The sequence below is a fragment of the Bos mutus genome, chromosome 10 (genome assembly GCF_027580195.1).
Source record: "Bos mutus isolate GX-2022 chromosome 10, NWIPB_WYAK_1.1, whole genome shotgun sequence".
Taxonomy (NCBI): domain Eukaryota; kingdom Metazoa; phylum Chordata; class Mammalia; order Artiodactyla; family Bovidae; genus Bos; species Bos mutus.
In genome coordinates this window covers 82,092,819-82,113,157 of record NC_091626.1, presented here as the reverse complement: position 1 = coordinate 82,113,157, position 20,339 = coordinate 82,092,819, and the positions used below count along the sequence as shown (strand labels likewise).

At 50.3% G+C, this 20,339-nt stretch overlaps 1 protein-coding gene across 4 annotated transcripts in view; it reads right to left on the bottom strand.

Moving 5' to 3' along the window:
- Positions 1 to 203: 203 nt before the first annotated feature.
- The window catches only part of ARHGEF40 (Rho guanine nucleotide exchange factor 40), a 22,314-nt gene continuing 2,178 nt past the window's right edge, over positions 204 to 20,339 (bottom strand). The window contains exons 2-24 of one of the 4 annotated variants that reach the window (XM_070378297.1): positions 19,184 to 19,381; positions 17,313 to 18,564; positions 16,998 to 17,165; positions 16,729 to 16,849; positions 16,069 to 16,165; positions 15,878 to 15,958; positions 15,632 to 15,748; positions 11,021 to 11,116; positions 10,798 to 10,913; positions 10,297 to 10,423; positions 8,135 to 8,257; positions 7,915 to 8,058; positions 6,818 to 7,428; positions 6,470 to 6,704; positions 6,025 to 6,111; positions 4,970 to 5,185; positions 4,089 to 4,259; positions 3,109 to 3,286; positions 2,294 to 2,398; positions 1,925 to 2,068; positions 1,289 to 1,431; positions 861 to 906; positions 204 to 741 (exon numbers count right to left, since the gene is read on the bottom strand). In XM_070378297.1, the coding sequence (XP_070234398.1) occupies positions 865 to 906; positions 1,289 to 1,431; positions 1,925 to 2,068; positions 2,294 to 2,398; positions 3,109 to 3,286; positions 4,089 to 4,259; positions 4,970 to 5,185; positions 6,025 to 6,111; positions 6,470 to 6,704; positions 6,818 to 7,428; positions 7,915 to 8,058; positions 8,135 to 8,257; positions 10,297 to 10,423; positions 10,798 to 10,913; positions 11,021 to 11,116; positions 15,632 to 15,748; positions 15,878 to 15,958; positions 16,069 to 16,165; positions 16,729 to 16,849; positions 16,998 to 17,165; positions 17,313 to 18,564; positions 19,184 to 19,381 (4,572 nt within the window). In that variant the 3' untranslated portion in view covers positions 204 to 741; positions 861 to 864. The remainder of the gene's footprint in view (positions 742 to 860; positions 907 to 1,288; positions 1,432 to 1,924; positions 2,069 to 2,293; positions 2,399 to 3,108; positions 3,287 to 4,088; positions 4,260 to 4,969; positions 5,186 to 6,024; positions 6,112 to 6,469; positions 6,705 to 6,817; positions 7,429 to 7,914; positions 8,059 to 8,134; positions 8,258 to 10,296; positions 10,424 to 10,797; positions 10,914 to 11,020; positions 11,117 to 15,631; positions 15,749 to 15,877; positions 15,959 to 16,068; positions 16,166 to 16,728; positions 16,850 to 16,997; positions 17,166 to 17,312; positions 18,565 to 19,183; positions 19,382 to 20,339) is intronic. The other 3 variants (XM_070378294.1, XM_070378295.1, XM_070378296.1) reach the window with 3 other exon arrangements.

The following is a 20,339-nucleotide window of genomic DNA, read 5'->3' as shown; positions in this document are numbered from 1 at the left end:
AACTTCAGGCCTCTGGAGGCCTCTCCTCTGGGAGGGTGCACGTTCACCCAGGCCCAGCTTTGTGCCAGTAAGGGGGTACAGTGTACCTTGCAGCCTTGGCTTTATTTTCTGTGTTCTAGTTAACGATCGGGTTAGCAGAAGTGCTCAAGTTAGTGGTATCACTTCAACCCTGAGGTCTGCTCTAGCTGTTTGGAGACAAAGTGTGAGTAAATATATTTAATATAACAATAGTATTATAATAACAGTAATTACATATACAAAGTTTGCAGTTCCCTGCCCCACTCTTCTGTAATGGTTTGCATAGCTCCGTGTCCTATGACACCTGCCCCCCACCCTCGAAAACGGAGTTGCCAGGAATTGGCAGAGATGAGTCTTCTCAGGATGAGTCAGGGGGCGGCATGAGGGGAGAACACAGGCTATGGAGGCAGGGCTGACACGGAGCTGTGTCCTGGGAGTATGCACTGGCCCCGGATGGGGAAGGACTGGACGGAGGAAAATTTCCCCACCTCCAGGGTATAAAGGCAAGCAAGTGTGGACACTCTGGTTCTTGTAGGAAGGCACCTGGCTGGGAAGAGCTAGAGACAGTGGTAGCAGGGAGACATACTAGTCCTTTGACCTCCTCTCTGTCCAGGAAGCAGAGGGAAGGACTTCCGTGCTCTTCCAGTCCTCCACTCTGTGCCCTCAGCATCCCAGCCCAAAGTGTGCTGAGAGGAGGGGCGGTGGGCAAGCTCCGGATCTTCTCTGGAAGCCAGGAGAGAAGAGGGAAGATGGGTTGGGAGAGGGAAGAAGCTGACTCCCAGGCAGCTGGGGAAGGGAAGGGAAAGGATGTAGGATATGGTAGAAAGGGGGCACCAACTTACCCAGTCACAGAGGCGTGGTGGGGTCGCTCAGGGCCCGGGTATGACTCTGAAGGAAGAGAAACCACAGTGAGTTTAAAGCATAAGAAATCATCTCTTGTATAGAGAGATTATATAACCCTCCCTCTCTCCCAAGCCTGTCAATTAGTTCACCCTTTTTTCCTCATCATTCCTGAATTTTGTGGATTGAATCCAAGTTCAAACCAGTCTGTTAGAATTCTCCCCTTTCTCTCACTCTTGCACTACATTCCTTATTAAAGATTCTTTTTCACTTCTGACCTTCATCCCTCTTAGCCAGGCCTGGAGGAGAGGAGAAACGCAGACTGGACAAATAGCCTTGCGGGAGCACAGGCTCACTGGTTCCTCTGCCCCTCATGAGTTGAACGACCAGAAGAGCCCACCCCATTCTCAGCACTACTGCAAGGACTTACCTGCCGGGATAGCCCTAAGATCCCTCCACTGGACAGAATGGGAGTGCTGCTCCCAGGGTGTGGGGCTTGCAGGTTGGGGCTGTTTCTCGGTCCTGGGGACACATCTCCAGAAGAGTCAAGTGTTTCTGGGGCTGGAGGGGAAGCTAGGGTGAGAGCAGAGTACAGAACCCCTCTAGATTACCTTAAGCAACCAAGCTGCTCCATCAGGGAAGAAAAAGCTCCATAGCAACAGGAAGCTGTAAGTCACCATAGCAATCCAGTTGCAAGAGAACCCCCCTACCAAGAGGCAGGAAATTGTCAGCGGCATCATTAGAGCAACCAGGGAAGAAGCGACAGGAAACTATAAGGATTGCCGTGGTGAACCAGGAGGGTACAACAGGAAGCTGAAGCAGTTTCCATAGAAACCCAAGGAGAGCTAGAGAGAGAGGTACAGAGGAAGTGCTTCTTAGCAACAGGCTGCTGTAAGCATTACCCTAGCAACCAGATGGAAGGCTCTTTTAGCAATGGGGAAGCTGTACATAGTTGTCATGGCAACTGGGCCACTTGGCTAGAGAAAGGAATTGCTCAGCAGCAAGCAGCCTGAACATCACCATGATGACCCAGCTGTTGGGAGCCACCCCTTGAGAGGTGCCTCACCCAGGGCAATTTGCTTGACGTCCAGATCCCAGGCCTCCTCCTCGACGCGGGCAGGCAGGGAACACGCTCCCGGGGAGAGACCGGGAAGGGAGGGGCCGGCATGCTCAAAGGATGACACGGCCACCGAGGCCCGGGTGCGGGCGGCTGCAGAGAGTGGGGGGGTGGGGGGTGGGGTGCTGGTGTGGGAAAGCCCTCCTGGCTCCCTGAAATGATCCTCATCTACTAGAGGGCCTCCCAGTCAGTCCCACAGTTTCTGAGAAGATATATCCACTGCGACCCTTCCTCTCTTTCCACCACACCTCCTCACTGTGCATTCACTCTCAAGGTCTTTGACTCCTGGGGGCCACCCCCCTGCACTCCGGCCCTCACCTCTTCCAGTGAGCAGGGCACTCAGTGTCCGCTCCCCAAGTGCTTTGATGTCCAGGAAGGGTTTATTCCCAATGCCCATGGAGACCATCTGCTGCACTCGGAGCTCTAGGGAACAGAGACCATGTTACCAACTTCTTTGCTCCTTCCCAACTCTTCATTCCTCATTCTCATTCCCTTGGCGTCTCTTGTTACTCTCCTGTTACGACATGGATGATGATGATCCTTGACTTCCCCCTTAGACAGCTGTCTCTTCTACCTGTTGCATCCTGCCCATTTGGCATTCCTGCTACTCAACTTCTCTTCTAATACTCACCTCTTCTTTTATCTTGGGTATTAAGAGCAAAATTCCCATTTTTACATACCTTTACAGTTTATCAAGTGTTTCCATATATATCACCTTATTTAATCCTTCCTATCATACCAAGATGTAGATGTTACTTTCCACTTTTCAGATGAGTGGAATGAGAATTAAAGAGAATTAAAAATGAAAAACAAAAACTAGCAAAAGACTGCTCAAAACAAACAAACTAGGTCTGCTAACACAGAAATTAAATTCTGAAAGGCAAGGCACGTGCATGGAACACCCTCTGACTCTCTTTTGCCCAGCCATTTGTGCTCACCTTCCTGAAGCTTAGCGGCTTCCTCTTTTCTTTTGGTACACCTTAGACTAATTTCTATCTCAGCAGTCTCTCTCATGTCGAATCTTCTCATACACCATTCTCCATCTTATACCCTCTTTTCCCCAGGCTCTCTCCAGCTAACCTCCTGCCATAACCTTGATCCCAAGCACACCCGCTCCTGGTTCTGCCCGGTACCCTTGTTGTGGGCTGCCTGTCTCCACAGCAACTGGGCAATAGAACTTGTCCACTTGAGTTTGATCTCTGGTGAGGCTGCCTGCAGGGTGTATGCCTCTCGTGCGCGCCGCCGCCGAAACCACAGTTCAAAGCAGAGCCCACTGTCCCCGATGTTTTCTGTTAGCCCCATGTCGGCAGTCTGAGAAAGAGCAGAGGAGTGTGGGTGAAGATGAAGTGCGTCCTGACTAGATGGTACCATGTGGAAAAGCACTACACTTAGCTTGGCATCTGGGAGATGCTCAGTAAATGTTTGCTCAACACCTACCCTGTGCCAAGTGCTCTACATTTAGCCTTCACAACAACCACGATTTACAGAAGGGGGTGCTGTATAATACCCAGAGCATCTTGTCCAAAGGCTTATCATAGCTTATTAGAGAAAGTTCAAGCCCATGGCTGTGTTATTCCAAACCCAAGCTTTTTTCTCTATATTGGACTCTGTTGGAACTAGTATAAGAGGACTACGTCAGAGAAACTCTTAGAATCATGCTACATTGCCTGATCTGGGACTAGGCTGCTATTGATGTTTATCTGGATATCAAGGCTGTTTCCCTAAAGCAAGGCCTCCCTCCTCTTGGTTTCTTCAGTTCTATAAGTTAAGCTATATTTATAGTGTCCTCTCTTCATCCCCCAGGGACCATCCCTAACTCAGAAAGCATGTGTGTTCTTAATGGGAAAGTTCCTCTTCCCTTCTGGTTTGGAATGCCCCATGAATCTCCTGTGTGAATAAGAACGCCATGCAGTAGGCCAATGACAAGGACTTCTGTCACCTCGACACCCTAACCTGATGTTTGATTACAGGCCAAAGCCTGTTCAACATGATACAGATTCTGAAGCTGGGTTGGGATTGAGTTTTCCAGAACATCCTGAGTTCTCAAGTAGAGCATGATTTCCTGTCCTGTCCCTGTGGTTTCCCACCACCACCCTGCCCCCAGGCATTGTACCTTAAAGGCCTGCTTATAAACGAAGGTCTCTGACCCCCCCTCAGGGCCCTTGAGCTTGCTGAACAGGAGGAGATGCTCAAAGAGAAAGACATGGCGAAAGCACTTTTTTCGGCCACAGATGACTGTGAAAGGGTCCCGGTGCAGGAGTTGGCCCTGCTCCTTCAGATCTATCTGGGGAAAGCAAAAGGAAAAGTCATTGGCCCTGGAGCCCTTTATATATATTTTATGGAGCGTAAAAATGGGATTTATAGGGCAAGGGGCCTAGTGCACTGGTTCTCAGGCAGAGTGAGGAAATCAGGAAAGCCCCTGGCCTAGAATCCATCTACTGGTCACCATGCACAGCACACCTGGCGTGGCAGCACAGCCCTGCCTCTGAAGACAGAAGATGGATCACACAGTAGGGTTTAGAGCCTCCAGTGGGTAAGCCTTTGCATGTTGGGGACCAAAGCACCATTTTGCCCCAGGAAGAGAATCAAATCAGCAAAGACCTGAAGGGAAAAGAGGTCTAACCCAGTGGAGGTAGGTTTCCAAGTTGTTCTGGAACCTTAGGGCTGGAAAGAGACTAAGGAGAGGAGAATAGGTATGTGTTGAGTGTTGAGATACAGAATGAACTGCAGGGTAGATGTAGATAAGAATTAGGAAAGGAATAGGAAAGCAGAGGCAGATACAGGGTCATGGGATGTTGGGCAGGACATAGCTTTATTAGTAATGAGGAAATTGAGGGCCAGTGAAGTTCAGTGACTTGACCAAAGCTATCCATGTTTGTTAGAAATGACAGCCTGGGGCCCTCTGATATTGAGTCTATTTCCCTGGTCACCAGCCCACACTGCTTCTGAGGTCACAGGGCGGCCTGGGCTGGTATGTCTGGAACATGCTCTTACCTCACAGCCACGCACCGCCTCTACAGCCAGCAGGTCTCTGCCACGGATCTCTTGTTCCCGGAGCAGCTGCACAGCAGCCCCAAGGGCCTGGCGCTCAGAACTTGGTTCAGACCCAGCTTCCCTTAGGAGCTCCTCTAAGAGCCGCCCATACCTGGCCAGCTGCTCCAGGGGCTGCTGCAAGGCCCGGGGCAGGTGAGGGCCCCCCTCCAAGGTGCCCTAGTATGGGGAGGAAACAGATAGGAATGAGGGAAGGTGCTAAAGGCCTTTGGAGAAGATGGGCAGTACTCTGGGTTTTTAGGGGTAGATCAAGTCCAGATGGTCTTCCCAGGTGGTACTAGAACCCACCTGCCAATACAGGAGACTTAAAAGACTCAAGTTTGATCCCCAGGTCAGGAAGATCCCCTGGAGGAGGGCATGGTAACCAGCTCCAGTATTCTTGCCTTGAGAATCCCATGGACAGAGGTGCGTGGCAGGCTACAGTCCATAGGGTCACAGAGTTGGACATGACTGAAGCAACTTAGCACGCACCCACAAGCCCAGATACACCCAAAGGTAAGGTGAAAAACCTTTCCGCAGAAAGAAAGGAGGTAGGAGGCCTGCATGAGACTCAGACATCCTCTATATCTTAAAGGAGAATGGAAGAGGAATACAAATAATCCCTTGAATTCTCCGGCTTTTAACTTTTTTTTTTTTTTTCGGCTTTTAACTTTTGAAGTCACTTTCACATCTTTTGATGTGAGGTCTTTTGAGCCTATGAGCAGTCCATTAGTTAGATGTAGTGAACACTGCCCACTTTTCCTGGATACAGAAACAGCAGCCTGGAGGAATCAAGACCCTTGCCCAAAATCCTCAGGTGGACCGGATATGATCCCAGCTTCACCTGGCTCCCAGACCAATGCGTGCCCCACCCTCAGCAATTCTGGGAGATTACTGGTAGCTAATGCTCCACGGCACGTCTAGGAAAGCTTTTTTTTTCCCTGAGAGATTTTGAGGTTGGCTGAATTTTATGTCTTCCTGGCGTCTCCCCTTCTCATGAGAGTAGGAGAAAAAGTTACCTTGGTTGGGGGGCTGAGGGCTGTCAGACCGGTCTCCAGTTTGTGCCGGTGCTTCACGTACTGGGCATAAAGGCTGAATTGGTCCCCCTGTGCCAGTAGGGAAGCAGTAAGTCATCTCCATGAGGCCCTGCAGACCAGCCTCTCCCTCTCCTCCTCCACATCCTGTGCGGCCGGAAGGAGGGACCGGCCCCGGGGGAGCACTCAGTCTGCCTGGGGAATGACAGGCTCCGGTGGAGAGAGCAAAGGCCAGGCAGCCCTGATGTTGGGGACACAGAGGTGGAGTAGATCCAGGAGCCCAGCAAACAGCACTAGGCCCCAGTATCTGGAACTGCACATTCCGGTGGGGGGAGTGGGGAGGAGAGAGGTACTGAGAAGGAGGGACCGTGGATGGGGCTGAGACATGTGAAGGGAGAAGCCCTGGAAGACATTTTAGAGGCTGACTCACATGGCGAAGGAAGCAGGCCCCGATGCGCAGGGGGTGGGTGGCGCAGCCCTGAAGTTCCCGCAGAAAGTGTGTCCGGTGGAAACTGCGGAGCCTCTCCCGGGCGCTCAGGGCAGCAGCCCAGGTGCCCCGCAATTCTGGGGTCAGCTCAGGCCCTGGGGGTGGCACCGGCTCACTTAAGGCAGCCACATATTCTTGCTCACAGGTAATCAGCTCAGACACCAGACGCTGCTGGGCGCTGCAGGTACCACAGGGAGAGACAGGAGGCTGTGGCATGGGAGGCAGTCACCACCCCGACAATGTCACGTTCTTTTCCTGCAGGGCAGCTGGGTCTGCTGCTTGGGTTCTCACCTGATGCTCCGCTTGCGCTCCATCCGGGGGGTGCCCACTCCCCAGGGCCCTTCTGGTCCCCCAGCCCGGCCCAGCAGCACGTGTTCCCGGGGTGAGCACGTCCTGTCTACCACCTCCGTACTGGTGACTTCCAGACCTCGGATCAGCACAGTCCTTGGTGGTCTGCCTTCTGCTTCTGGACCCAGCTCGGCACCCTCCTCCTCATAGTCCTCCCCACAGGGGGCCAGGGAGCAGTGGGACGGGGCTGCCCGTGGCCCGGGGCTACTGGGGAGCAGCAGGGAGCTGAGGCTGGGTGAGGGGCTGTGGGGGCCCCGTGGGGCCCCTCCGCTGCTGGCACTGTCTGCCCGTCGTCGCCGGTGGCCCCGGGGACTCGCTTCCTCCCCCAGCTGTTGTTGAATCCTCCTCTCCAGCTCTTGGCAGCGGGCCCGGCAGCGGCCCCATTCTCGCAGGGCTGCTGGGCTGCCCAGGTCCAGGGCCAGGGCCCGCATCTCCTGGAAGGTGCCAGCGCTGGGCTCCGGAGCACGCCGCAGGGCCAAGGCTGCCAGCACCGCCTCCCGCCCTGGTCCCGCTCCTGCCAGCCTCGCAGAACCTTCATCCACCCATTCGTGTGCCTGCAAGGCCAAAGGGAAGGGGAATGGGGCCAGGAAAGGGTGAGGTCCCGGGCCACTCCCACGAGCTGCCCCATGGCAGCTCCTGTTCTTCTTCACCAATGGCTTCCCAAGGCCCAGCACCACCAACCCCCTCAGAACACCTCCGCTCACTGTCCTGCATCCCTGCCTAATGTGTTACTCTGAGCTGGTAGGGAGACAGAGGGGCCTAGATGAAGATGGCCAAGACACAGAATTTACAAGTGGCAGGCTCTGTACTGAGTGCTTGTTACATACTGCTTATGATAAGCCTCACGCAGCCCTGTGAGGTAGGTGCCACGAGGCACACTCAGGTTTAGTCTCCTATCCCAGGTCATTCATCAGGTTAGAGCCAATAGTCAAAGCCCAGGGGAGGCCTCCTAAGTCCTGGCTTCTAACAGCTCCCCAATCAGCTTCTCCAGGCAGAAGAAAGGTGGCGGTGGGCACTGGAAGAAAAGGCTCGGCACATACCTGCTGGAAGAAGCGCTGTAGCCGCAGAGCCCGATGGAGGCCACTCTCCACCTGCTCCAGGCGCTGTTCAAAGACATCCAGAAGCTTCTGGGAGGCAGCGTCCTCTTCCAGGGCCAGGGTCTCCCTCGCTTGGGCCAGGCGCTCCTGGAGAAGCGAGGCTGCTCTGAGGCCTGGCCCTCAGTCCTGCAGTCTCCCCTTCCTCCCCGCTCCCCCTTCTCACCTGAACCTCAGCACTGAAAGCCCGGAATCGTAGCTCTGTCTCCTGCAGGGCAGGCAGGGAGTCCCCAGGCACAGCAAAGCTCGCCAGCTGCTCCTCTCCGGGGCCTGAGAGCCACTGCAGTGCCTGGGGCAGACAGGGTGGGAGAGCAGGGCCATGAGGGAGAATGGGGCAGGCAGGGCGAAGGAGAGCTGAGGTCCAGCTCCCACCTGACTGCCCTAACTTGTAGAAGTTGGGGGAAACCACGTCATCTCAGCTGTCAAGTGGAAATAACAGTGAGTGGTGATAATTTCCACAAGGGTCAAGCGAGAAAGTGAGTAAGAGATCTTTGTAAAACACGAGGTGAAGGGGAGGCTGGGCTGTTAGGAAGCACTGAGACCTGTGCTTGGGTTCCAGGACTATGCCTGGAGGTGAAATAGATAAAACTAGTGTGAACTGGAGGCAAAGGGGCCAGAAGAAATTTCACATTTACAGAGCCTAGTGATAGGGGGGCAGTAGTTCCAGGGACTGGGCCTGGAGAGACAACTCAGGTTTGTGTGTGTGTGTGTGTGTGTGTGTGTGTGTAGCTCTGGTTGCCTATTATGGGGCTCTAAGAACTCTCATGTTGGTTCTGGGATGTTTGACCAAAAAGGGATGGTAATTCCTTCCTCTGAAGAAAGGCTGGAAGCTGGGGCAAGACAGCCTGAGGACAAGAAGTCTGAGAATGTTCCCAATAACCTGTGCCAACAATAAACACTTCTGCAGTCCTCTGCTGAAATCATTTGATCACTCTAATGCCCTCGTGAGGCAGGCCTTACTGTCACCCCCATTCTGCAGACGAGAACGTGGGAAGTCAGAGATGTTTCAAGGCTTCTCCAACATCTCACTCTTAGCAGAGCACAACTCAAACTGAGCACCTTAGACTTCAAATCCTGTGTGCTAACAGTTTTTAAACAGGAGGAAAACAGCTAATTAGCAAGCAAACAAACAGTAGAAGTAGGGGGTTAGGTTTTATGTGAAGCAGAGTGCCTGGAAGAGGGCTCCACCAGATACCCTGGTGGTTCTGCCTGCAGTAAAGCGTCTGCCTGCAACGCGGGAGACCTGGGTTCAATCCCTATGTCGGGAAGATCCCCCCTGGAGAAGGAAATGGCAACCCACTCCAGTACTCTTGCCTGGAAAATTCCATGGATGGAGAAGCCTGGTAGGTTACAATCCATGGGATTGCAAAGAGTTGGACACAACTGAGAAACTTCACTGGTTCACAGACCTGGATGCTGGAATGTGTGTGTGCACTTAGTCACTCAAGAATACTGGAGTGGGTTGCCATGCCCTCCAGGAGATCTTTCCAACCCAGGTCTCGAACCCAAGTCTCCTGCATTGCAGACAGATTCTTCACTGTCTGAGCCACCAGGGAAACACAGATGCTGCAATGGAGGAAGCTAAATATGCAGAAATCTCAGAAAAGACAGCCCTGCCCCTACCCTCCTTTGTCATTGACCCTGAGATGACCCTTCCCCTGAGGCTACATGCAGTCCATGAGGTGATCACTAAGCACACACAGGAGTTATGGAAGAGCAATCAGATTTCAAAGCTCCGTTTACCCTACAAGATAGGGTGGAGAGCAAATCTCTATGGAGCTCTTAACCCCAGGAGAAAAGAATTAAGGTTCAAAAAAGCAAGCCTTATCCCCGAATCTTTCTCATAAAGAGACTTCAGTTTCCAAGGCATTTAGCAGCTTCCATCATCCTCTCCTTCTAAGGCGGAGGGAGGTGGGACCTTTCCAGCCTCAGGTTTGGGGATGATTATTGCCTAAGGGGTGGACAGAGCTGGTGTCAATGGACATTTGTTATTTCTGAGCTAAGGAGGTAGGCTCTCAGAATCAATAGACTCTTCCTACAGTCCCCGAGGGCACCCGAGCATCTCACAATTTCTAAGGATCCTTGATCAAATATCAACAGTGGGAAGGGGAGATCTGTCTTCTCTTTCTTGCTGGTGCTGAAATGCCATCTCCCTCTTGCTGAATCTCACACTGACCATGATCAACTTCCAAGGAGATGAGGAGGGAGGGAGGGTTGTTCAAGCCAGGTTAGGAGAACACCATCAATTGTAAGTATCAGTGGGAAAAGCGTTGCTGGAGGCCAGGCCCTCAGGTGGAAAGAGGCATGGGGGAGGGGGTGTTGGCTCACCTGCTGCAGTCGGTGCAAGCGTTGCCGCTGCTCCTGCTGCTGCACGTGCAGATTGGAGAGGCGCACGAGCTGGTGAATGGCTTCATCTACCTCTTGATACAGTGCAGCTGGACCTGGACCTTCCAGCCTGGGGAGGAAGAGGGGCAGAATTAACCACAGCCCTTGTCAAGCTCTCCTCCAAACCCATCGCATCCTTGCATTCCAACGTGAGGGGTGACACAGCATTCTAGGTCAGCAGATGGGCCTGTATCTGAATCCTGACTCTTCCATTTACTGACTGACCTTGGCCAAGACATTAAACATTTCTGATCCTCCAAATCTCCATTTATAATCATGACTAGCATCTGGGGATGTTATGAGGGTTGTACATGGAGAAGCATGATATCCTGTCCAGATAACATGCTCAGTTAAGAATTTTCTGGCAGCTAAGGTGAACTGGCAGTTCTCTGCTGTGTCTCCATCATGCATGTCCACCTGCCCCCGTGCACCCATCCCTCGTACTTGCTGCTGTGGGTGGATCGCAGCTTCATCAGGATGGCTCCTCCGTCCCTCTGCAGCTCTGTCAGCCGGGGATCTGCCAGTACCTTCTGCAGGGGCTCAGGCATTCCTACCACCTCCTGGCGGGCAGGGAGAAATTGACAGGATTCCACCAGAAGGTCCTCAGCTCAGCTCAGCCCCATCCCCACCTCCACCTCATGCCCTTTGGTCCCATCTTATTTCATACCTCTGCTTCTGGCTCTGCTGCTCTCTCTAGTTCGTCAATGGCTTGCCGTATAGAGCCCAGCACACCTCGGCACAGGTGGCACAGCCTTGCCACTTGCTGAAACAAATACACGGGGATGGAGTCCAGGGACAGAGTCTAGGATAAGGGGCCTAAGCCCAAGAGTGGAGGTGGGGCAACCCTAGAGACTTTTATGAGGCAATGCTGGATTCAGTTAGAAAGTAGGTTATTGCTTACTAACTATATGACTTTAGGCAGGTCCAGAAAATTCGCTGAACCTCAGTGTTCTCAACTGTAAAGACGTACCAGATTTAAAGGTTTAAATAGATGACCCTACATAAGCAGTTAGCATAGGGCTGACACATTTTACAGCTTAGTAAACATGAATCTCCTTTCCCTCATCTGCACTGCCTCTTTACACTATAAGACCCACCTCTCTGCCTATTCAGATGCGCTTCCCCTTTGATCCACAGCTTAGAGACCATGTTACAGACCCCCTTTAATACTCAGCTCAGATCATGTTCAGACCTCTTTTCTTGAAGACAGCATTCAGATTTCATAAAATCAGAGATGTCCCAATTGGTGTACTTTGTGGGCAAAAATCTTGAGGCTGGAATGTTGGTGCAGGGAGCAGGTATAGGAAGGCACCATCTCCAAAAGTAAGTAACTTGTTACAGGTCATATGGAACCAGAATCAGCCCCTCTGAGCCAGCTCTTTCTAGAACCCCAGTGACATTCTGCATGCTTCTCCTGTTGTTTCTAACTTATCTTCCACCAAAAATGGTATGTTATTTAATGTCATGTTAAGAATCACAAAAAGAGAAGATTACAGGCCAATATCACTAATGAACACAGATGCAAAAACACTCAACACAACATTAGTAAACCAATCCAACAATACATTAAAAGGACCATGCATCATGATTAAGTGGGATTTATTCCAGATATGCAAGGATGGTTCAACACCTGCAAATTAATCAGCATGAAACACCACAGTAACAAAATGAAGGCTAAATATCACATGATCATCTTGATAGATGTGGAAAAACTTTTCACAAAATTCAATATCCACTTATGATTTAAAAAAAAAAAACTCTCAATAAAATGGGTAAAGAGGGAAACACCTCAACATCATAAAGCCCAATTATGACAAACCCACAACTAACATCATACTTAATAATGAAAAGCTGAAAGCATTTCTTCTAAGATGAGGAACAAGACAGGGACATGCATTCACACCAGTTTTATTCAACATAGTTTTGAAAGTCCTAGACACAGCAATCAGAGAAGAAAAAGAAATAAAAAGGCATCCAAACTGAAAAGGAAGAAGTAAAATGGTCACTGTTTGAAGATGATATGATACTATACATAGAAAATTCTAGAGAAGCCACCAAAAAACTACTGTAACTCACCAATGAGTTCAATAAAATTACTGGATACTGAATTAACATATTGAAATTGGTTGCATTTTTATACACTAACAATGAACTATCAGAAAGAGAAATGAAAACAGTTCCATTTATAATAATATCAAAACAAATAAAATGCCTAGGAATAAACCTAACTAAGGGGGTAAAAGATTTGTACTTGGTATAACACATTGATGAAAGAAACTGAAGATGACACAAACAGATTGAAAGATATACCATGCTCATGGATTGGTGGTATTAATATTGTTAAAATGTCCATACTTCCCAAGACAATCTACAGATTCAAGGCAATCCCTATCAAAATATCAATGGCATTTTTCACAGAACCAGAACAAATAATTTTAAAATTTATATGAAAATACAAAAGACTCTGGATAGCCAAAACAATCTTGAGAAAGAAGACCAAAGTTGGAGGTATCATGCTCCCTGATTTCAAACTGTAACTACAAAGTTACAGTAATCAAAACAGTGTGATACTGGCTCAGAAATAGACACACAGATCAATGGAACAGAATGGAGAACCCAGAAATGAATCTACACACATATGGCCAATTAACCTGTGACAAAGGAGGCAAGAATGTACAATGGAAAAAGACCATCTCTGCAATAAATGGTGTTGGGAGTACTGGATAGCTACCTGCAAAAGCATCAAACTGGACTACTTTTTCACACCATGCACAAAGATAAATTCTAAATCGATTAAACACTTGAATGTAAATCTTGAAATAACAAAACTTCTAGAAGAAAAATATAAGCAATATGCTTCTTGACATCTTAGTATTATTTTTTTGGATACATCTCTAGGGAAGGGAAACAAAAGCAAAAATAAACAAATGGGATTACATCAAACTACATCACCTTTGTGCAGTGAAGGAAACCATCAACAAAATGAAAAAACTCCCTACTGAAGGGGAGAGGATATTTGCAAACAATATATCCTATAAGGGGTTAATATCCAAATTATATGAAGAACTCATACAACTCAATATCAAATAAGCAAGCAACCCAATTAAAAAATGGGCAGAGGATCTGAATAAACATTTTTCCAAAGAAGACATACAGACATTGTTTCATGGCCAATGGGCACCGAAAACAATGCTCAACATTATCAATAAACAGGAATGTGCAAATCAAAACCACCATGAGATACCACCTCACATCTGTCAGAATAAGTATAGGTGAGGATGTGCAGAAAAGGGAACCCTCATGCACTATTGGTGGGAATGTAAACTGGTGTGTAGGCACTATGGACAACAGTATGGATAATCCTCATACGATCCAGCAATTCCACTCCTGAGTATTTAATACAAAGAAAGTGAAAACAGCAATTAGAAAATATATATGCACCTCTATGTTAATTGTCGGAGAAGGCAATGGCAACCCACTCCAGTACTTCTGCCTGGAAAATCCCATGGACGGAGGAGCCTGGTGGGCTGCAGTCCATGGGGTCGCTAAGAGTCAGACACGACTGAGCGGCTTCACTTTCACTTTTCACTTTCATGTGTTGGAGAAGGAAATGGCAACCTACTCCAGTATTCTTGCCTGGAGAATCCCAGGGACAGGGGAGCCTGGTGGGCTGCTGTCTATGGGGTCGCACAGAGTCGGACACGACTGAAGTGACTTAGCAGCAGTAGCAGCAGCATGTTAATTGTGGCATTATTACAATAGCCAAGATAAGGAACCAATTTAAGTTCCCATCAGTAGATGAATGGCTAAAGAAGATGTGGTGTACACACACACACACACACACACGAATATTACTCAACCGTAAAAAGGATGAAATCTTGCCATTTGTGACAACATGGATGGGCCTAGAGGGTATTATGCTAAATGAAATAAGTCAGACAGAAAAATACAAGTACTGAAGGATTTCACTTATATGTGGAATCTAAAAAACAAACGAACAAACATAACAAAACAGAAACAAAGTTATAGATACAGAGAAAAAACAGGTGGTTGCCAAAGGGGAGGGGGTGGGGAGAGAAAAGAAATAGGTGGGGGAGATTAAGAAGTACAAACTTTCAGTTGCAAAGTAAATCAGCCACAGGTATGAAATGTACAGTGTGGGGAATATAGTCAATAATTATGTAATACCTTTGTATGGTGACAGATGTTAATTAGACATCATGGTGATCATTTTGAAATGTATGGAAATATTGAATCTACTCTTGTATACCAGGAACTAAAATAGTGTTGTTGGTCAATTATACTTCAAAAACAAATAAACAAAAAACTCATGGAAAAAGAGATCAGGTTTTTGTTTTTTTTAAAGGGTGTAGATGAGGGGGAGGGGGAATTGGACAAAGATGATCAGGGCTACCCTGATAGCTCAGCTGGTAAAGAATCTGCCTGCAAGGCAAGAGACCCTGGTTCAATTCCTGGGTCAGGAAGATCCCCTGGAGAAGGGCTAGGCTACTCACTCCAGTATTCTTGGGCTTCCCTGGTGGCTCAGCTGGTAAAGAATCCTCCTGCCATGTGGGAGACCTGGGTTCTATCCCTGGGTTGGGAAGATCACCTGGAGAAGGGAAAGGCTACCCATTCCAGCATTCTGGCCTGGAGAACTCCAAGGATTGTATAGTCCATGGGGTTGCAAAGAGTTGGACAACTGAGCGATTTTCACTCACTCACTCAATCAAAAGTTAAAACTTCCAGTTACAAAATGTGCTGTGTACTAGGGAAGTGATGTACAACACAATATAATTAACACTGCTGTATGTTAAATATGGAAGTTGTTAAGAGTAAATCCTAACAGTTTTCATCACAAGGAAAACAATTTTCCTATTTCTTTAATTTTGTATCTGTATGAGATGATGAATATTCACTAGTGTGGTAATCACTTCATGATTGTATGTAAATCACTGTGTTGTACACCTCAAACTTGTTCAGTGCTGTATGTCAACTATATCTCAAAACTAGAAGGAAAAAAAGAATTTATTTAATATATTCCTCCCATCTTCCCAGCAGCCCAGGGTACACGCACAATCTTCTGCTCATAAATACTTATTAAATTTGCTAATAAACAGGTGTTGAATTGTGAACCATAACTACTTATTGAACTAAATGGAAGGGAAACCACTCTTTCCCAGCCCCTTGGTCAAGTCTCATTTGCCATTTTTTCCTAGAAATGTCCTCTGCTGGGTCACTCCTGGCTCCCAGTGTCCTGGGTGTGGGAGAGGAAGCTTACCTGGTGTGTCTCTACCCAGTGACTAGGAGAGGGCTCCCTGTGACCTCCCAAGTCCCACTGCAGCTCCTCTGGCTTGGCCACTCTTTTCAGATCGCCCTCTGATAGCAACTCAGCACCCTGTAGATACATGAAGACAGGGGGTTTTGGGCCTGGGCACCTAGGGATTCAGGGATTGACCAGGGGCTCCAACTAGCCTCTTCTCTCTCCATCACTGATGGGAACTAGGTGGGAATGAGGAGCTCAAACCTGAAGTCCATGGAGTTCAGCTGGAGGCTCATCAAGAGTGAGAAGCAAGAGCCGTTGAATGAGGGGAGGGTCTCCCGAGTCCTGAAGGCAGAGAAGAATAACCCTAAACTACAGGTGACTAGGTGGCCTGGAATGACCACTAGGGAAGAGTTAGGGCCCAGAAGAAGTAATCATCTCAAGGGATTGGTTACCTGAAGTTGACTCAGGACAGGAATGAGAGCTGGAGGCAGTGGGGGTGCCTTGCGAAGATCCAGCAGGACAGATAGCCCCAATATCTGTAGATCAGGTCTGTGGGGGCAGAAGAGCCAAGGAAAGAGAGAGAGAGAGAGAGAGAGAGTGTGTGTGTGTGTGTGTGTGTGTGTGTGTGAGTGTCACTCATCCTCAGGAGAAGTTAGATCCTAGCAATGGGCAAATGATCAAACAAAGCCTGGGATGTGTGTCCAAGCGATAGTGATGACTAGCAATTAGGAGTCTATATTCATACAACTACTGGGTCATGGGATCAGAGTTTAAAAAGTTACGAATTCTGTGCTCCAGAAGGATATGAATTCAATGCCAGCACCTAGCCTAATAGATTCTGGGTCTCAAGAAATAGTTGTTGGATGAATAAATCAACATTTTTATAATCTAGGTAGTATCTTAGGAGACTGAAAGTCAGCAGGGTTGATTTTGAGGATTGATGAAGACATTCTGCAAGTCAGGGGTCAGGAAGGTCAGACATCAATGACTTGAACAATCTGAGGGTTGTAGAAGTAGGTGTCCTAGAGGTCAGTGTCCTGTGGAGAGAAGAGGGCAGGGTCCTTATGACCCAGGAGGTTACTGTGCAGGGTGGCAGCCTGGGCCTCAGTTACCTGAGCAGTGAGTGAAGGTAATGAAGAGCAGTGCTCAGCACGTCTTGGGAGGGTGGGGGCTCCTCGGGAGGGCACGGTGGGGTAATGGTCAGCAGAGCTCGCCCACTCTGGTCCACCCCTCCTGAGGACACAAAATGGCCAGGCTGTCCTGGCTGGGGGCAGGCCTTGGCTACCTCCCATCTACCCCGCCTCCCTCTGCAGCCCACCTTGGAGGCTTTTCCTTAGAGGCTTTTTCAACCCCTTCCCTTCAGCCACTGCTGCCCACTGACCAGTCAGGATGAGGAATCCAGATGCCATTAAGTCCCAAGCTACACCAGGGTCATCAGAGATGGAGACTGGGGGCCCTTCTTCCGGAATGCTCTCCCCTTTCACTTCTTGCACAGTCTCTGGGGGTGGTTTTAGGGGGTCGGAGAGGAGCCCTTCTGGATCGTTGGGCACTGCAGACACAGGGCAGAGCTATGGGCCTGAAGTGAGGACAGGTCTGGCTGTTCCACTCCCAGCCTCACTTCTGCTTTTCCTCTAGCCCCCTTCCCTAGACTCCACCTAGCCCGGCCCTTGCCCTACTGGCCTCAATGTTGTCTCACCTGCCATGCACACCAGGCTCAGCCCCTCCTGTTCTCTTTCTCTGGACCTTTCTTCTACAGGCCCGCAGACTTCTTGGGACCGAGGCTCTTTTTCATCTGGTGGTTTGAGCTCCTCTCTTGGCTCAGGTTCTGGCTTCCCCGAGCCTTCATGTTCCTCCTTAACTGGGCTGCATCCTGGAAGCTCGTGTTCGTTTGGTGGGGGCAGGCTGACAAGGGCTTCCTGGTGGCTGGTCTCTTCCTTGTCCCCAGGGCTCAGTGGGGCACTGTCCCCTCCTCGGTTAAGAGCCCCTCTGCCTGCAGCTCGCTTCTTTCTCCTGTTTCCTTTGCCTGTTCTCCGAGGGGTACCAGGCAGCCCTTCAGCCCCTTGGCCTGGTCCTGCTCCAACCTCGCCTGGCCTCAGAGGGCAAGACTCTGAGGCTTCTCCCAGTGCCTCTGCCAGGGGCTCAGATACCTCCAGGGCCGCTGCCTCTGGGAAAGCCTCAACCTCAGCTCCCGGGGGAGACCCAGGGGAGGCTCCAGTGCTGCTCCCTTCACCAGGTGGCCGGGCTCCATCCTGGTCCCGAGGCCCCAGACCCTTCTGGTGCATCCATGCCCGGTGTCTCCGATGCCGGCCCTTCCCTCCAGCACCCTTGCGTGTGGGTACTGTCCGGGTCCGGGAGAGGCCAGAGGAGCCTTCAGCATCCATGGGGCTCCCCCTCACAGGCAGTGTCACCTCCAGCAGCTCCACATACTCGCCCTCAGGTCCTTCAGCCGGGGCATTGTGCCCATCCCCGGGACTCCGGGTGCCCAAGGCTTCCTCGGGGAGTGGAGGGCTGGGGAGCCCCGGGGGCCCCGAGGGCAGTTCTGGGGGTAGTGTGCTTGGCCGATGTCCAACCATGAGGCCTCCTTTGTGCACAAATCGAGGGCAGATGAGCTCAGCCCAGGGCAGTCGCTGAATCCCAGAGGGCGCAGACAGAAGGCAGGTGCTGAGGCGACCTGTTGGCCTGTCCTTATTGATGCCTTGTAGCCACTCAGGTGTGAACAGGTATGCACAAGCCTCATTAGGCACAGGCAGCTCCTGCACTCGCCCACCCCCTGGGGCCAGGCACTTGAGTGCTAGGCGGGGTGCTTGGGCTGCTGAGGGTACCACTTGCAGGTAGAAGTCTCCCGGGCGCAGCAGCTGCCAGGGGAGGGCGGCCAGCTGCACCACTACCTGCTCGTGCAGGCAGAGGGGCCAGCCCTCGTGGAAGAAGAGGAAACCGCTGTACTGGGCCTGGGGAGATAGAGGGCAGGCTGTGCTCAGGCTTCCTCTGCTGATGAAGCCAGCAGGAGAGGCTAGTTAGAATGGGACTAGCCTAGGCAGGAGTGGCCTTATGCCTGGTGGGTTAAGACTCCAGGGGTGCAGGAGGAGATATCTTGCTGTGTGCATGTGACAGAGGGAAGGATTGGAACTGATCGGTTTTCTGGTGGTAGGAAGCTTCTCTAGGAAGCTGGTTCCACGAGTAGGAGGGGCAGAACTGAGTCATTATAAAGATATGGTCAGCAGATGCTACTGTTTTGGAGGAGTTGGAGACTCTTAGGAGGTCTTTAGAGCTGTAGAAGTGACTTTGTTGAGTCATTCTTGGGGGAGTCAGTATCTTGAAAAAATTGATATGAGGAGGGAAATGTCTGGAATTTGGTCTGGAGGGTCAACATCTTTGGGAGTTGATGTTTCTCAGGGATCACTATTTAGGAAGATGAGTGTCTATGTGTTAGTATCTGAGTGGTAAGTGTCTCTGGGGGCATCAGTATTGGGCAGGCAGTGTCTCCAGGTGGGGGGAAATTAGTCTGACTGGTGCCTGGGGTGAGGCAGTGGATCTTAGGGGAGACAAAACAGGAACGTGTTCACTTACACAGGCTTCCTGCTGGATCTTGGCAAGCAGGTGCTTGGCAGGCACCAGGAAGTCCAGTGTGTATCTCAGCGCATCCTCCCGATAAGTCCTCTCCACCACCTGGAACACTTGGCCCAACAGTGTGGGGGCTGTTGCCTCGAAAGGTGGGTAAAGGGCCGCTAGAGTACTCTGCACACAGTCCTCTACTGGCTCAGGCTCCTGGAAGAGACAAGATCAGACAGTGGATCCCTAGCACCCAAGCATGGTTCCTTAAAGGCTGGCGTTGTCCCCCAGGGGCCCCATCACGTACAAAGTGTGTGTAGAGAGGCAACATTCAGGAAATGCTGGCTGAATGAGATGGGAGTGGGGCTGGGCCAATCAGAGTGCACTCTGAGACCTTGGTTTTGGAGATCCGGGGAGACTTTTCTGTGAATGTCTTTTATCAGGGCTGAACTTGGTTCTTGTACATTGGGATAATTGCATAGGCCCTCTTTCTCAAGAAGAGATGGGCCCCTGGGCCATCAGGGAAGTCACAGGTGGCTGAGAGTTCTGCAGGGTGAAGCCTTTTGACACAGCCATTCTACTAGTCCCTCCTCACAGGGCCTGCCAACCAGAGTCATGTTGTCGTGAAGTCACTCAGTCGTGTCCGACTTTTTGTGACCCCATGGACTGTAGCCCACCAGGCTCCTCCATCCATGGAATTTTCTAGGCAAGAGTACTGGAGTGGGTTGCCATTTCCTTCTCCAGGGGATCTTCCCGACCCAGGGATTGAACCAAGTCTCTTGCATTGCGGGCAGACGCTTTGCCGTCTGAGCTACCAGGGAATCACTACCAACCAGAGACCCCCTTCTTAAGTAGAGGTGCCACCACCCATGAGCAATCATATGCTAATGGTCATTGGGTGGGAAGAAGGACTGAAGGGCTATCTGTCTTGAGTCTTTCTAGCACCCCTCATCCTCTCCAGTGGCTCTCAAGGAATCACTCATTCCCTGAGTGTGCTGGATTAGGTTACAAAGACTTGGGTGGGGACAGCTGAAAGAAGGAAAAGTCACAAAAGGAACACGTAGGGAAGGGAGGAGGAGGCTTTGCTGGTATGTATTGGAGCTGAAATATTTTCTGATTTCTGTAAGGCCTAACAACCTCCATCCTGGGCCACTCAAAAGTTCTCAGCCCTGTT